General features: G+C 35.7%; 1 protein-coding gene across 1 annotated transcript in view; it reads left to right on the top strand.

Moving 5' to 3' along the window:
- Window positions 1–16,039, top strand: part of TRPC6 (transient receptor potential cation channel subfamily C member 6) — a gene marked incomplete at its 5' end in the record, with an annotated part of 117,996 nt that overhangs the window by 75,131 nt on the left and 26,826 nt on the right. Inside the window, 2 exons of the mRNA XM_081062283.1 lie at window positions 5,614–5,799; window positions 10,949–11,113. Coding sequence (XP_080918409.1) covers window positions 5,614–5,799; window positions 10,949–11,113 — 351 coding nt within the window. The remainder of the gene's footprint in view (window positions 1–5,613; window positions 5,800–10,948; window positions 11,114–16,039) is intronic.

Genomic DNA, 16,039 nt, shown 5'->3' with positions numbered 1-16,039 from the left:
ACCCCTCAAGGTCTATGGTACCTGGATTAATCATTAAAGTAGGACTCCTTAATTGTTTGCTACATCAGTGGGGGAAGGGGAGCATTCTTTTGTAAAGGGTTAAAAATCTATTTTCAAGGAAATCAGTTTTAGGAAAGATGAGGATCTGGAAACTGATTCCTTTAAAACTATTAATGTTCTATAGCCCCTTGGAAAGTCTTCACATATCTCTGTTTGAAGGCAACTAATCTGTTTTGTGAGTCAGAAAATGAAAACTTTCACAAAGACTTTTTAAGCTCTAACAGTTTCTCTAAGCTCCTCCCAAATTCTCCCCTTCCATAGTAAGTCCGCAGGAGTTGCTACTGAGTTCCTCAGGCGATTTGTCTTGTGCCTTGAATCTTCTAAACTGAACAAATTGCATTTACTACTCATATAACCAGGTCTGTATGCAGAGGTAACAATCAGACAACATCAGAGAAATGTAACAATTTGATGGAGCCATAGGAACAAGAAGAAAAACAATAGGTCTGAGGAATTGCAGGTCTTTAAAAAGAGTGGGGAGAAACCAGATTCAAAAGTTTTTCAACCATTCAAATTCAATTTTTATATTGAATTTTTATCAATAATTTTTTGCTTTGGTAGAATGAAACCTCAGCCACCTTAAACTTGAACTTAAACTTGAACTGGGCTAAGCTTAATTTTTGCAGCAAACACCAAATCAATTACAAACAAAACAAAAAAACGGAATGCCCAGAACTTTCACTGTTTTTGATACTGAAGTGAGCATAACTCCTGGCTTCTCTCCTTAATTTAAGACTAAGCTCAGGTAAGGTAGAATAATCTTATAGACAAGATCGGTACCAAGGGTAGTTTTAAGAGCAAACGTCTTCTCCCAAATTTCTAATTTCCATTTAGGATCTCAATATGTACCTATGACTTATGTCTCTATACCCCTTTATGTTTTAGGTCGTTTGTGTTAACAAACAATGTTTTCCTTAATTACCTTCAAATCACCTCTTTCAGACATCAGGGCTTGCCCTCTTCCCTATCATTCTGGATAAGTAGCTTTTCTGGACCTTTCCTGTCATCCTGGGGCTGTGCATGAAATCGCACATCCAGATGCCTCTGCTGTTGACTTTAAGAAAGAGGGAGACACAGAAACTCCTGCTATGTCTGTTTTTAAACCGTTGCTGCGTTCTGGTGTTTAAATGTTCAAACACATCTGGTATTGTTTGAAAGAGAAAGAACCTCTAGCAAAGTGACTGAGCTGAAAAGTAGTTTTTGTTAGCAGAAAAGCAGTGTGACTGCATCAGACCTTAGCAGGGTGACAAAGGGTGTCACTTCGTAGCCAAGTGGTAAGTAGCTACAAGGCAGAATCACTGCATCAGAAGCACAGGGATGGGATCTGGACCAAAGAACAAGGAGGAAACGGATCTTTGATGGGCTTTACGAATTGTTCTAAGTGATTTACACTCTAACTTTCAGATGTAGCAATGTTTATGTTGCCCACAATTAGAAGAAATTAGCAGAGGCCAGAAAATAAAGTAACCTTTCTAAGATCACATAGTTATTAAATAGCAGGACAAGAATTAAAATCCAGGTATGTGTTACACCCAGCTATGTTCCTTTCTTTATATCATTCCACAAAATTTTTGATTACCTACCATGTGCCACACACTGTGCTAGGATGTGAGAACTCAAAGATAAGTAAGATACAGTCCTTGTTCTGACGGATATTTGAATCTATTCAAGAGAGGCAAATACGTAAAAAAATTAATGTACTGAAGTGCACGAGTGTGTGTGTATGTTCTTACCTTTGAATTTCCTGTCCTAGTTCAAAATAGATGGATGGAGAAAATCTCATTCTGGCAGAAGTTTAGATCAAAGGCTAGTCAACAGTTAGGGAGCGAAGTTAAATGCAGCAATTTGCATTATAAGAGGCCTCAACCCCTGAAAATACATGTTTACTTCCTTGTTGCTTTTCAAGCTTCCCAGCTTCAGTGGGACTTGAGTATTTCTATGTGAAGAGAACAATCAAAGCTGGTTATCAAACACTATATTAAGTTATATACATAGGCACTGATGATGACAACGATGAATATAAAACTCAGTAGCATCTGACATATTTAGAAAAACGTCTTTGCTTCACATTTGAAATTGTATCTTATGTCTTCACCTTTTCTCTAGAGTAGGGTCTGATTAACTTTTACGTCCCTTACAGCCCCACATAGTAGGTGCTGTGTAAATGCTTGCTAATTATCACAACATCAGCTGTGACAGAGCACAGTGGTCGATGTGACATTAGTGACAATTATTCTGAAGAACAGGAAACACCTAGCATTACATGTAGTCTCAAGAAGCATGGCTAGCTAATAGATAACAATATGCTATATTTACCTTAGTTTTCAAGTACATAATGTCATTTGACAAAACAGCTGTCTTAGTAAGAGTATGGTATCACAGAACTGCTGTGTAGAGTATTTGTTGAAAAAACCCAAGAATGAATAATTGTTTTGTTTTTCAATGTATGTTCAGATGCCACCCAGGAATCCTAACATGCCTTTGTATTTGTTAGCATAACTTTGTGATGAGGGACTGAGAACACCTGAATATTGTTTATGAAACAACAAAAACAGTAATAATCACAATAATTACCAGGAAGTTGGCATTTTTTATTTCTTATAAACTTCACAGCAACCCTGAAAGTGGTTTCTCCTATTATCCTCATTTTACACATGAGGATTTTGAGGCTTTAAGAGATTAAGTCATTTGCCCCAAGTCATGCAGCTAGTAAAGTGGGTGTGTCTAGTTTCAAACCCAGGTCTGCTTGTCTCCAAATCCCAGACTGTAGATTAATGAGAAGTAAGGCTTGCATTTTCCCTGTTAATTTTTATGAAGCAAACTTCATTCTTTATGTAGGAAGAAGAGCCAGACATTAAAATTACAGACCTTAACATCTCTTCCACTATATAAAATCCAACTAAGATGACTCTTTGAAAAGATAATTTTTAACAGAGACATTTTTATGTCTTATAATCTCTAAACTCTGTTCTATTAGCTCACTATCAGTCATCTCTTTTCAACTCAAAGGTTAATAGGCAAGCACCCACTTCTGATTTATAGTGTGTGGTGTGGGTGTGCGACCCAAAGACATGACCCAGAATTAAATCAACCCGCCAGCTTCACTTTTCCATTCAAGGAACCAAAATCACAGTACTGTATCTGGCTAATGAACTACTGCCAACGTTTCATTATAAGTGAGTTTAGATATCAACTTTAGAGGATTTAAAATATGAAAACATTTGTAAATGGATTCCCAAGATGAAAGAAAAAAACATGTATTTCTAAAAGTGGAGTCTTATTCTTTCTTTTTTTTCATATATATATATATATTTTTTTTTTTTTTGCTTGAGAATATGTCTTAAGAATTGGCGGTAAATTGGAAACAGCACAATGCTCCTGTACTTTACCTTTTCAGTCCACGTGGTTTCTACTAAAAAATGTTACCCCCGCAGTTGATGGATCATGCGCTCTTTTTAAACATCTAAATCCACCATGAGCCTTTGTAAAATCCTAAAGATCATTGACTATTACTGTTTTTACTTTAAAATGACTAAGAATACATCCAGAATTCAGTGATACATACAAGCGAGGCTAGGTACATTAGATTTTGTCTTAGCTCATGGGTTCTAACCATTGTCAAGAAATGGCCTATTTTCGGATCTTGCCTCTGATAACATAAAATAAAATAATTATGTCTTATCGAATCCTTGCTAAATAAATGCTCAGCACCATGCTATGAACTTTGCATGTGTGATATCTTTAACTCTTATTTAATTTCACTAAGTGTCAGTTTTATCATTTGTAAAATGAGAATAGTAATAGCCCCTACCTCACACAGTGGTTTTAACTTATTTAAGAGCACGTGGTTAAAAATGGAAAACCTGGGTTTTGATTCCAGGTGTATTTAACTCTAAATGCCCAAACTCCTAACCACTATACTGTGGTATAGTGGACTTGCACAACATGTACACTTCCACACCCCAAAGTTTGTCCCCAGGACCCTAACTGACTATTTCATGAAAGGGGTAAAGTTGTTTCCGTATAACTCTGCTTATACCATCTTACCAGATACCTGTTTAGAACTAGTTTGAGCCATTCTCAGCTAACACATAATTTGTTTTCCCAATTTGCTTTTATAGAATCTGTTTGGACCTACAGGTAGCAAAGTGTAGCCTGTTTCAAAGTTACTGAACTGTATTGAAAGGTCACTTGGCATGATTTACAGAGAGGAGCTCTAGTAGGTGCTTTACACAAACCCAGTATAAAGGTATTTTCCATGTCGACTTTCTCAAAATATTACCTTATTGATTGACACCCAGAGCCAATCATATTTCTCCAACATCTTCCTTTCTGGATCTTTCTAAGGGATCTTTGCATCCTTCATCCTGAAACACATCAGTGGTTTCAGATGGAGGAGACACTAACTCTGAATCTGCAAAGCTGGCTTTAAGAGAACACTGCCCCTGAAGCTGTGTGACCTCAGGGCACCTGAGTTTTATTCATGTGTAAAATGGGAATAGTATTTGCCCTGCTTCCCTCTCAGTTCTTCAAAATAAAAATAGAAAACGTTTTACAAAGAAGCTACAAAGTGATATATTCTTAAAGGCAAAGGGTATGGAGCCCAACAGAATTAGGTTTAAAGCCTAATTTTGACAGAGGCTGCTTGGTCTTGGACACATTATTTAACCTAACAGAGGAGGAGACTATGATGATTAAATGAGATAATGTAATTCACTTGCTCTGTAACAAGCTCCAGCTGGCAGGCTTTCTTGATTAACATTGGGTTACAAATGGTCTTATTTCAATGTAAGAGAATAAAGAAGAAGGGAATATTAGAAAGATCTGAATAAAGATGTGAATACATGCTGTGTATGAGTCTGACATGAGCTTTGGTGTTTAAATATGATCTGCACTCTAAATCTTCGTAGCGTAGTCCTAGATCATTGGCGATAAATTACAATGAAATCATTTTCATTCAACTTCCTTTGCTCCGAAGAGCAGAATCTCAGTTTGCAGACTTTGTATTAGATTTGCCTTTTGAGACTATGCTTGGCACATAAACTTCGTCAATAATAATTTATTAAATAGATGATCGATGTGTTTTGTTTTTCTCTGTAACCTCTCCAAGCGTCCTATGTTTTTCAAGTTAGCCAACACAGTTTACAAAGACTTCCAAAGATCTATCGAATGTATATTATGTGCCTAGCTGATGAAGTTATAGACATAAGAGACATGATGTACACAAAATAGTGGGAAAAATTGCTTTATATTTCTCTTGAATCAACATTGGAGTTTAGCACAGTATCCTAATTTTTGATGACTTTGATTATGCTTTAGATAAATTTCTTTTTTTAGGATATGAAGAAAATCTTTATGGCGCTAAGATATTTTAGAGATCACTCAGCAGGACAGCAATAACAGCACGTAAAAAGAACAGTAAATCTAAAACCAGACATTTTCTCTTTGTTTTCTCTACAAGCCAAGCCACTGATGAATTCTGCTGAGTAACATAGTAAAAGGTGCTACTTCTACAGTATGATTTTTGTTGTTGTTGTGCTTTATATTTCCTAGAATGACTACAAAAAACTATCCATGCAGTGCAAAGATTTTGTTGTTGGACTCCTTGATCTGTGCAGAAATACGGAAGAAGTAGAGGCCATTCTGAATGGGGATGTTGAAGTACACCACAGTGGTGGAGATCACAGTCGTCCAAATCTCAGCCGTTTAAAACTTGCCATTAAATATGAAGTAAAAAAAGTAAGGTCAGGCATGAAGCCTGTTTACATTATTTCAGTTTTTATTCATGCTACATAAGGATGAAGGGTTGGCATAGTTAAATTGAGCTGGGATTTTCTAATTAACCTTTGCATTAGGCAGATTCTGTAATGAATCCTAAGAGCCTAGTTGTGAGACATCTAACCTACACTGAATGCTGCTCTTTAAAATCTAGACCTGTTTATGCAGTGATTGCCACTTTCCTTTACTTAACTAATGACATAACCATGACTTTCATGTGTCCAAATTACAAGACAGGTGTTATATGGCAGAAACATCATCAGTTAAGACCCAACTCCATTTTCCCCTTTGTCATTGTATTCCAATTCTTTTTTCAGTGCATTGAATCTCTTCCAACTGTATCTTTATTTGTGGAATATTTTTAGTCTTTGTCTTCGTGCAGTAATCCAATTCTTGACTACTTTCTTAGGTTAGGTAAGATGTGTTTTTTAAAAAGTTTTTAAAGCTAAGTTTTATAATAAAAATAATACAGGCTTATGGTAAATTGTCAAACAGTACAGACATATCCCCTTTCTATCTCCTCAATTCTCATAGAAGGCAGTTCATCACTATTATATTTCTCTCTACAAATTTACATCTTGGATATCTTTGTATATTAATAAATAAACATCCACTTCGTCTTTTCAAAGGCTGCATTGTTATATCATTCTGTTCATTTAATTGCTTTACTATTTAAGGGTGTTCATTATTTTCTTTAGGTTGGTTATTGTTATTACAAGATGCTACACTAAACGGACTTGTTTATATCGCTTGCTTACTTGCGTGAGATTTAGCTGCAGACAAAATTCCCAGGGGTGGAATTAATATGGCACATTTTTGTATTTTGATTTCAAGATATTTGGTTTCAAAAAAGTCACACCAGTTTACACAGGCCAACGGTGTATGAGAGGGCTGATTTCTTCTGCTTACAATGGCTATTATTAAACTTTACCATTCTGTGATGATGAACATCGTATCGTGTTTTATCTTTGAGGTTAACCATCCTTAGGAATCATTTGTAATTCCTTTATACAACCTGCCCTTTAGCCAACCTTTAAATATTCTTTACCAACTTTTTTATTTTGGGTTGTTGCTTTTTATATATTAGATAACACTATCTTCTGTCCTATATAGAGATCATTTAAAAAAATAGATATATGAAACAAACTCATAGACTCAAATAACAGTATGGTGGTTACCAGAGGGAAGAAGGCGGGGTGGGGAAGAATGAAGAGGGTAAAGGGAATCAAACATATGGTGATGGAAGGAGACTAGATTTGGGTAGTGAGCACACAATGCCATATACAGATGATGTATTACAGAATTGTATACCTGAAAATTATATAATGTTATTAACAAAAGCTACCCCAACATATTTAATTTAAAAATTAAGTATGTGAGAATAAAACTATGAAAAATAAAAAGTGAAATTTATTTGTAAATTTATTTGTAAAGTTAATTGAAAGTGTTTATGGAACAGGAATAGAAAGCAATATCAATGGAATAAATACGCAGTCCATAAACAGATCCATATATACAAATGAGAATTTTTATGAGTACAGGAAAGATGGTATATTTATAATTTTGTATTTTTCAATTACAGTTGACATAATATTGTATTAATTTCAATTTTTATAACTTACGAAGTGATCACTCCAATTAATCTAGTAACCGTAAATAGTTATTACAATATTATTGACTATATTCTTTTTTTAAACATTTTTTATTAAATTACAGCTAACATACAATATTATATTAGTTTCAGTTGTACCTCATAGTTATTCAACAGTACCCACCTAGCACTATAAAGAGTTATTACCACATTATTGATTTTATTCCCTGTGCTAAAGAAGTGATCAGCACGATAAGTCTAGCAACATTATTCATTATATTCCCTATGCTAAAGAAGTGATCACTATATGTCCAGCCACCATCTGACACTGTACCATGCTATCACAATATTATTGATCTTCCCCCACCTTTTTAAATTATTCAATTAGAGTTGACATTCAATATTATTTTATATAAGTTTCAAGTGTATAGCATAGTGGTTAGCTATTTATATAATTTAGAAAGTAATCCCCCTAACTAGTACCACCTGGGATAGTTACGTACATAGTTATTACCATATTATCGAGTATATTCTTTATACTTTACATCCCTATGACTATTTTGTAACTACCAATTTGTGTATTTCTTAGTACCTCACCTTTTTCACCCTGCCCCCTACCCCATTCCCATCTGTCACCCTGATAGATCTAGTACCTTATCTGACACCATACATAGTTATTATGATATTATTGACTATATTCCTTACACTATACCCTACATCCCCATGACTACTGTGTAACAACCAATTTGTACTTCTTAATCCCTTCCCCTTTTCATCCATCTCTAACCCAACTCGCATCTTAAAGAAGTCCCTCTAAGATTCCTTGTAATAGTGGTTTGGTGCTGATGAACTCCTTTAGCTTTTCCTTGTCTGGGAAGCTCTTTATCTGTCCTTCAATTCTAAATGATAGCTTTGCTGAATAGAGTAATCTTGGTTGTAGGTCCTTACTTTTCATCACTTTGAATATTTCCTGCCAATCCCTTTTCGCTTTCAAAGTTTCTGTTGAGAAATCAGCTGACAGTCTTATGGAGGCTCCCTTGTAGGTAACTAATTGCTTTTCTCTTGCTGCTTTTAAGAGTCTCTCTTTGTCTTTAATCTTTGGTATTTTAATTATGTTGTGTCTTGGTGTGGGCCTCTTTGGGTTCATCTTATTTGGGATTCTCTGCACTTTCTGGGCTTGTATATCTATTTCCTTTACCAGGTTGGGGAAGTTTTCTGTCATTATTTCCTCACATAGATTTTCAATTCCTTGTTCCCTCTCTTCTCCTTCTGGCACCCTTATAATACAAATGTTGGTACACTTGATGTTGTCCTGAGGCCCCTTAAACTCTCCCCAATTTTTTGGATTCTTTTCTCTTTCTGCTGTTCTGTTTGGGTGTTCTCTGCTACCTTGTCTTCCAAATCTCTGATTTGATCTTCTATTTTACCTAATCTACTGTTGATTCTCTTTAATGTATTATTTATTTTAGTTGTTGTATTCTTCATTTCTTACTGCTTATTTTTTATGTTTTCTATGTACATTTTTATGTTTCCTATCTCTGTTGAAGTTCTCACTGAAATCCCTGAGCATCCTTATAACCAGTGTCTTGAACTCGGTATCTGATAGATTTGTTGTCTCCATTTTGCTTAGTTTTTTCTCTGGAGCTTCATTCTGTTCTTTTATTTGGGACATGTATCTTTGTCTCCACATTTTGGCTGCCTCCCTGTGTTTGTTTGTATGTATTAGGTAGGGCTACAATGCCTTTTGGTCTTAGTAGAATGGCCTTATGTAGTAGGTGTGCTGTGGGGCCCAGTGGCACAGTGTCCCTAGTCACCTGAGCTGGGTGCTGCAGGTGTATCATTTGTGTGGGTTGTTTGTTCCCCCTGTTATAGTTGAGCCTTGGTTGCTGTTTGTAGATCAATGACAAGGATTGACCCTTGAGATGATTGGTTGCAAGGATTGGCCATGACTACAGTGGAGGAGCTCTGTGCAGGGGCTCCCTATGGATTTGCTTTAGCAGGGCTCTGGTGCCTGCTCAGTCTGCCCCTTGGGTGTGTTATTTGTGGAGGTGGTTGGATGGTGCTCTGGTGTGGTCAAAGTTGGCTACTGGATATTTTGGTTCTGGGGCCTTTTTGGAGGGGCTCTGTTGCAGGCCAACATCAGCACTGCCTTTGCCCAGCACTGCCTGTGCCACTTGGCATGAGCTGCAAAGTGATCTGCAGATGGTTGCCACGTTTGCTGGGCTTGGAAGTGCCTGGAGAGGCTAAGCTGTGAACTGAGGTTGGCTGCTGCTGGTGCTGAGCTTTGGGGCTGCTTAACGAGTGGTACAGGGCATGCTGAGGCAAGATGCTGCTTATTTGGGGTTTGTGAACCTTTGAGAGATTTCAGTCAAAAGTCTGCAGTGTGAGCCAAGACAGGCCATTTTTATGGAAAAGCCGTTGGAAGGGTTGGGTGGACCTGCAAGTTGCATGGGGCAGGAATCACTAGGATGGGATGAATAGTGTTAGACAAGTTGATGGAGACTCAGATACGGTGTCTGCCTATGTTCGCATGCTGGGTAGGGGGAGGGCTCAACAGAGGAACAATGGCTTCTGCAAAAATTTCTGTCTGGAAGAAAGCTGCCCCTCTAGCCCTCACCCTGAGGTCAGACAATTCAGTTCCTCCCCAAATGCCCCTAGAGCCTTTTGAGCTGCTGTCCCAGCTCTGGAGCTCACAGAGTAAGTCCACACGTGGGCCTTTTAAGAGGAGTACCTGGAACTCCAGCTGCTCTCCATCTCACTCAACCACAGTTTCCACTGGTTTTCACATGGGGACTTCTCTCCGCACTGGAACCCTGGGCTGGGGAGCCTGATGTAGGGTTGGGAACACTCTCTCTTCCAGTGGACCTCCACATCCAAGATATCCCTCCTGATTTTTAACCACCACACATGTGGGTATGTGACCAGTCTGTTCTATGTCTCTGCCCCTCCTACCAGTCTTGAGGTGGCTTCTGAATATCCTTAGTGATAGGATTTCTGTTCAGCTAAACTTCAGGCAATTCTCCATCATGATTGCTTTGTAGTTTAGTTGTGGGCATGAGAGGAAGCAAGCACAGTGTTTATGTACTCTGCCATCTTGACCAGAAGCCTAAAAATGTATTTGGACTTCTGGACTAGAAGGGTCTTTACATTGCTCCTTCTAGGTAGAAAAAAACATATAATTATAAAAGTCCTGTGTAAAACATTGATGAATCTTTTTATAATATTAAATTTCAAAAATTTTTCTATGCTTTGAAAGAAAGCCTATTTTTCATAAAGGAGAAGTCTGATGAATCAGAATCTTCTAATTTATGTGATATATGGTAGAATGACTTGCCATTTCACTTGGTACCTGTCAACCAGATGTTTTATGTTTGTTCCTTAATTCTAACAACATTTTTCATGGGAAAGCACCGAAAAAAAAAATATTAGAACACAGTAAAATTGTTTATGTTGAACTTTAACATAAAGTTATGTTGAACTTTAACAACACACTGAAATGTTTTGTCACTTTCTTGCCAGTTTGTAGCTCATCCAAACTGTCAACAGCAGCTTCTATCCATATGGTATGAGAACCTTTCTGGTTTGCGGCAGCAGACAATGGCAATCAAGTTTCTCATAGTCCTCGCTGTTGCCATCGGATTGCCCTTCCTGGCTCTTATTTACTGGTTTGCTCCGTGCAGCAAGGTATGTTTGTGAAATCTGGATCTCTTATCTCCTAGAAGTATGTTTAGTTGAATATATCAGAGCCAGTTACACAGGGGAAGTTCTATTTCCCAAATGAAAATTTTAGAAAGGTCAGAGTTGGGTTTAAATAATCTTATTGTCTTTAATGTTACAAAAATAACACATATTAGCTAGGAAATAGAGAAAGAAATGGAAAAAAGAGAAAATTGACCTATAATATCACCACTATTAATATGTAAAAGGAATCTCAGTTACTATGTTAGTATATTTCCTTTTTTGTCTTCCCTCTAGTCATGTCTATGAATATACTTTTATATTTTTATATTAACTTACAGGATGCATTGAGCAGATCTTTCAAATAATATCCTAAAAGATGAACATATTTCCTCTCTATTTATCCTCTGGCAAAATTTGATATGAAAATTTTTGTTTTGTATGTATTTTAGCTAATATGACCAGATAAATCTTAGTTAAAATAAAAAACAATCATATAAATACTAATGGAATTCTTGTTTCAGTGAAGAATATCTATTTTATAGACAGAGTACATTTTACCTGAAAGCAAAGAAAGCCTGTTTCTTTTGTTTGTTTGTTTGTTTTTGTTTTTTCAGCAAAATCTGCCCAGGCTTTGGTGAAAATATGTCCAAATGGACTAGAGTTCCATTAGTGTAACAAAACAAGTTTGAAAAATGTTCAGATGTTTGAATTCTGTTAACAAACACAGAAATTTGTCTGTCTTGAATTGCCAACAATCTTATTCTTCATGTTTTTGAAGCCACATTTCTGGAACTGTTTTAAGTTACAACTCTGCGAGTCAGACTGAAATATTTCTAAAGCTATAGGGCTAAAATGTCTTCTGGACCATCTATTTATGTACTGTGTGGAAATGTCCGTTGAATCATATGCAGTTCTTAAACATGGACATGATTCATTTTCAAACATTTGTAACATGTGGGTGCAAACACAAATATCACCATTACCAACATACTATTTTATTACTTAGTCACATATTTGATGCTTTAGTGTTATAGGGACTTTTCTATAACACTAGATATATAGTAACTGGTAGAAAGATGGTGCAAAGCTTTTTACAGTGGGAACTTCGTAATTACTTCTAGTGATGATGATAGTAACTGCTGGAAACTGGGTATTTTTTTCACGAGTGTAAAATCTATCATGACAGACATTTTTCCCTTAAAATATAGAAGACCAAATTGATCTCTTATAAATAAAATATAAATGAGTAAAATAAAATGAAAATAGTAAAATTTACTAGAATTACAAATATATAGCAGAGTTTTTCTTCTAGAAAGTTATAATTATTTCTTCCTCTATGATAGAAAACACAGATTTCACTTTGAAAACAGAATTTTTTATTTTCCTCAGTAGAACATGGGCTACATCTATGTGTGGAGTCTCTGTTCTGCTTCTACTCGCATTTTCTGAGTCTTCAGAGATTTAAGATGAATTAAACAGGGAGGAGTTTCTAAATTATCCTTGTTATCACTCTGTGACCAGTTAAATTATAATATCTTTTGTAAACTGAATAATTGTCCTTTCCCATAACCAGTGAGTTCAAAAGCATAATGCTCTCCAGACTATGTGGTGTTTTGACAGAGATTATTTTTGGCTGTCCTTATAGTTACACGTTTCCTAAATTTTGATTGAATCCTAATTAACTTGATTTTCTTCACTTTATCTTCTTCCCTTGCTATGTTACTTTCTTGTATCTGTTTTCCATCCTTGTTTATGACAATGAGGTAAATAATCAAATTAAAAGGACACTGTCAAGATATTTTTTATTTTACTGACTTACTTAGCTTTTGAAGCATGATGATAAAATTCATTTTACAATTTTTTCATTTAGCAATGAACATAAACACTATTTACAGGTTACAGAATTGATTTTTTTTTTATGGGGGGAGATTGCTTAAATTATATAGATGTTTTTATTTAAAGTAGTATTTTAAATATTTAAAATTTCCAATACATCCATGCAAGTTAAGCCAGATCAAATTGCAGGCCTATGCACCTTGTCAGAGTCCCATTTCTGTTTAAAGTTGGTTTTCTTTGCTCACGTTTTCTCTTCTTTTAGAAACGTTTTTGTCCTTACTTGTTCTCCTTTTCCACTGTAACCCAAACATCAATTGTCTTATGCTCATTAAAATAAAAATAGGTCATGGTGTGATTTCAAATTATTTTGGTTTAAGTTAGAGTCAACCTTTTCTATTTCTAGTGGTGCTTGATAGGTAGGTATTTGGTCATCAATAAATACTTGAAAAGAGTACGACATATAATATTTATAGGCAAATATTTCTTTCAATGCTTCTGCTCAATAATTTGCCACGTATATCAATTGTTCACCTTGTTCAACTGATGAGTTCCCTCTTTTACAGTTATTTTTAAGAAATTTGTTTACATTTCAGAAGATAGAGATGACAAATGTTACTAAAATGGGTAACTCACTTAAATTCCTAAAGTCCATTAAATGGTGGCAAAATCTGCCTTAGTTTAAAGAGAAGCATGACTCTCAATGATTTGTAATAGGAAGTAGAGGATATGACTATCCAAACACACCATTTTAGTTTCCTGCCAACTTTTTGTTTTTTGTTTGTTTGCTTGTTTGTTTTTCTTTGAACTAGAACATTTAATAAGCAGCAAAACACCTAGCTTGGTTCTCCTCTCTCCTTCTGAATAAAATAAAGAAGGAGTAATATTACATAAGGGCCAATAATTAAATGAAGAAGGCAGGCAAGGCAGGTCACAAATGAAGAACAGGTCAGACATTCTGCCCTGAATAAGTGAACATTGACTTTAGATGTGTCCAGGACAACAAAACTGAAGTTCCAGAGTTCTTAGATTTGTGGCCCACTCTAAAGTGGCTTGTTTATTCTCAACTCTGTTCTATGTCCCCAGCCTTTTCTCTTCTCCTTTTCCTTTGCCCTCTCCTTCTCCTATTTTAATTTGTGCTGTCTCATGTTTTGAGTACTTTTGTATTTTGAAAGCTGCCCCTGATTTTTTTCTGGAATAAAGCAAGGAATAAATAAATTTTCCATGGATTTCCTTGCTAACAGTCATTGTCCCAATCCCAGTTTTCCACAGCAGTCAAATAACCACAGCAGTGGTTAGCAGTCAAAAAAAATTGTAGAATGAAAATTGTACACACAATGAAGAAAGAAATTAAAGATGCATTAATTAAGTTGTTAACAATCTATATTTTAAAATAATAGCTAAGGACAACAAGCAAAGGAAAAATCAATCCTACTTTGTTTTCCATTTGTTTTAACTTCGCCCTCATTTGATTATTTGAGAGTTCTATTTAAACAGGATCTAAGAAAACAAAAACAAAAAATGCTTTTTGGGTCTATTAATGAACATTTTTATGGAAGTATGGTTTTTAGAGACCATTTTTATAGGAGGTTTTTACAGAGTAACTTTGGATTGGATCTACAAGATATCTAACTAGATGTACCCATTTGCTTAAAACTGTATGGAAAGATACACACACACACACACACACACACACACACACACACACATATCCTGATGTTCTGTCTGGCCTGAGATTCTAAATATCAAGAGACAAGGAACTGAACTATATGATTCATTCTAGCTCTAACTTGTATGATTTTGAAAACAATAAAGAAAAGCTTATAGGAACAAAAAACATTGATTTCATTCCTTCCATAATAGCATTTAGCTTTTTTTTTTTTTTTTTTCAATTACAGTTGACATTCAATTTATATTCGTTTCAGGTCTATAGCATAGTGGTTAGACATTTATATCATTTACGAAGTGATCCCGTCGATAAGTCTAGTACATACCTGGCAGCTTACATTTTATTGCAATATTATTGACTTAAAAAGAACCTTCTTTGTTTTCTCTAAGAATTTACATATACCTGTATATGTACTTAAATGATAAAATATGAAAGTATTTTGCAAACAAAATTAACTCTGAAACAAGAATGTCTGGGTTCCAATTCCAACTCTACCATTTATAAGTTGTGTGACCTTTAAGCAAGTTTCAGGCCCTCACTTCCTCAGTTTCTTTTTTATCTGTAAAATTTGCATTTTAACAGCAACTACCCCTTTGGGTTGTAATGATTATATGAGTTAGCAAAGTAAAGCACTTAAAAACAGTTCTTGGCACATAACAAATACTGGCTGTGTTGTAGGTATTATTATTAGTTTATGTATTTATCTGTAGTAATAAACGGCTAACAGAAAGACACGGTCCCTCCCCTAAGGAAAAAACACTGCACACACATGCTGAGTTTTGCTTCCCGTTTCAGGGGATGTATAGAGCACTTGGGACACAACCAGGCACACACCACCCCTGTGCGCCAGCATCAGAGAGTTTGCGCATCTCAGAGGGAAATGAATCCTGTACTATACAGGAATGAGAGCTTTTACTGTCCCCATATTTCATATGAAGAATCTGATTTTCACATAATTTAGGAAACGCTCTGATTGCCACTCAGCTAATGAGGGAATGAAACTGGAACTTGAGCCTAAAATGTTGGTCTTTAAATCCAGTGTCATTCCAGGACATTCATCCAATCCATTATGGGAACTATCCTGCTGTCCTCTCCTCAGCTGGGAGTTCTCTTCTTGGTGCTCATGACTTTTACTCCATTTACAGCATCACCAACATAGTGACATCACTTGATGTCTGACTGTGCTCATGTCAATGAAATATGCATGAGGACAACAAGCAAGGCAAATACCCAACCAAGGATCTGTGCATCGTCAAGTAGACTGTTTAATTTTTTCAGTGCTGCTTCCTCAATACTTCATGCCCTTTAAATTAGTTCATTTTTCATGAATGATGATGACACAAGGCTCTGCCTTTTGTCATTATATTAATATTGTTTTGCCAGTTATAAAATATTTTAAGAACTTAAATCTTGTCTAATAGAAGAGT

Source organism: Rhinolophus hipposideros (genome assembly GCF_964194185.1).
Source record: "Rhinolophus hipposideros genome assembly, chromosome: 10".
In the NCBI taxonomy this organism is placed as follows: domain Eukaryota; kingdom Metazoa; phylum Chordata; class Mammalia; order Chiroptera; family Rhinolophidae; genus Rhinolophus; species Rhinolophus hipposideros.
The sequence above is the reverse complement of the archived record's forward strand: the minus strand, read 5'-3'. Positions and strand labels throughout refer to the sequence as shown.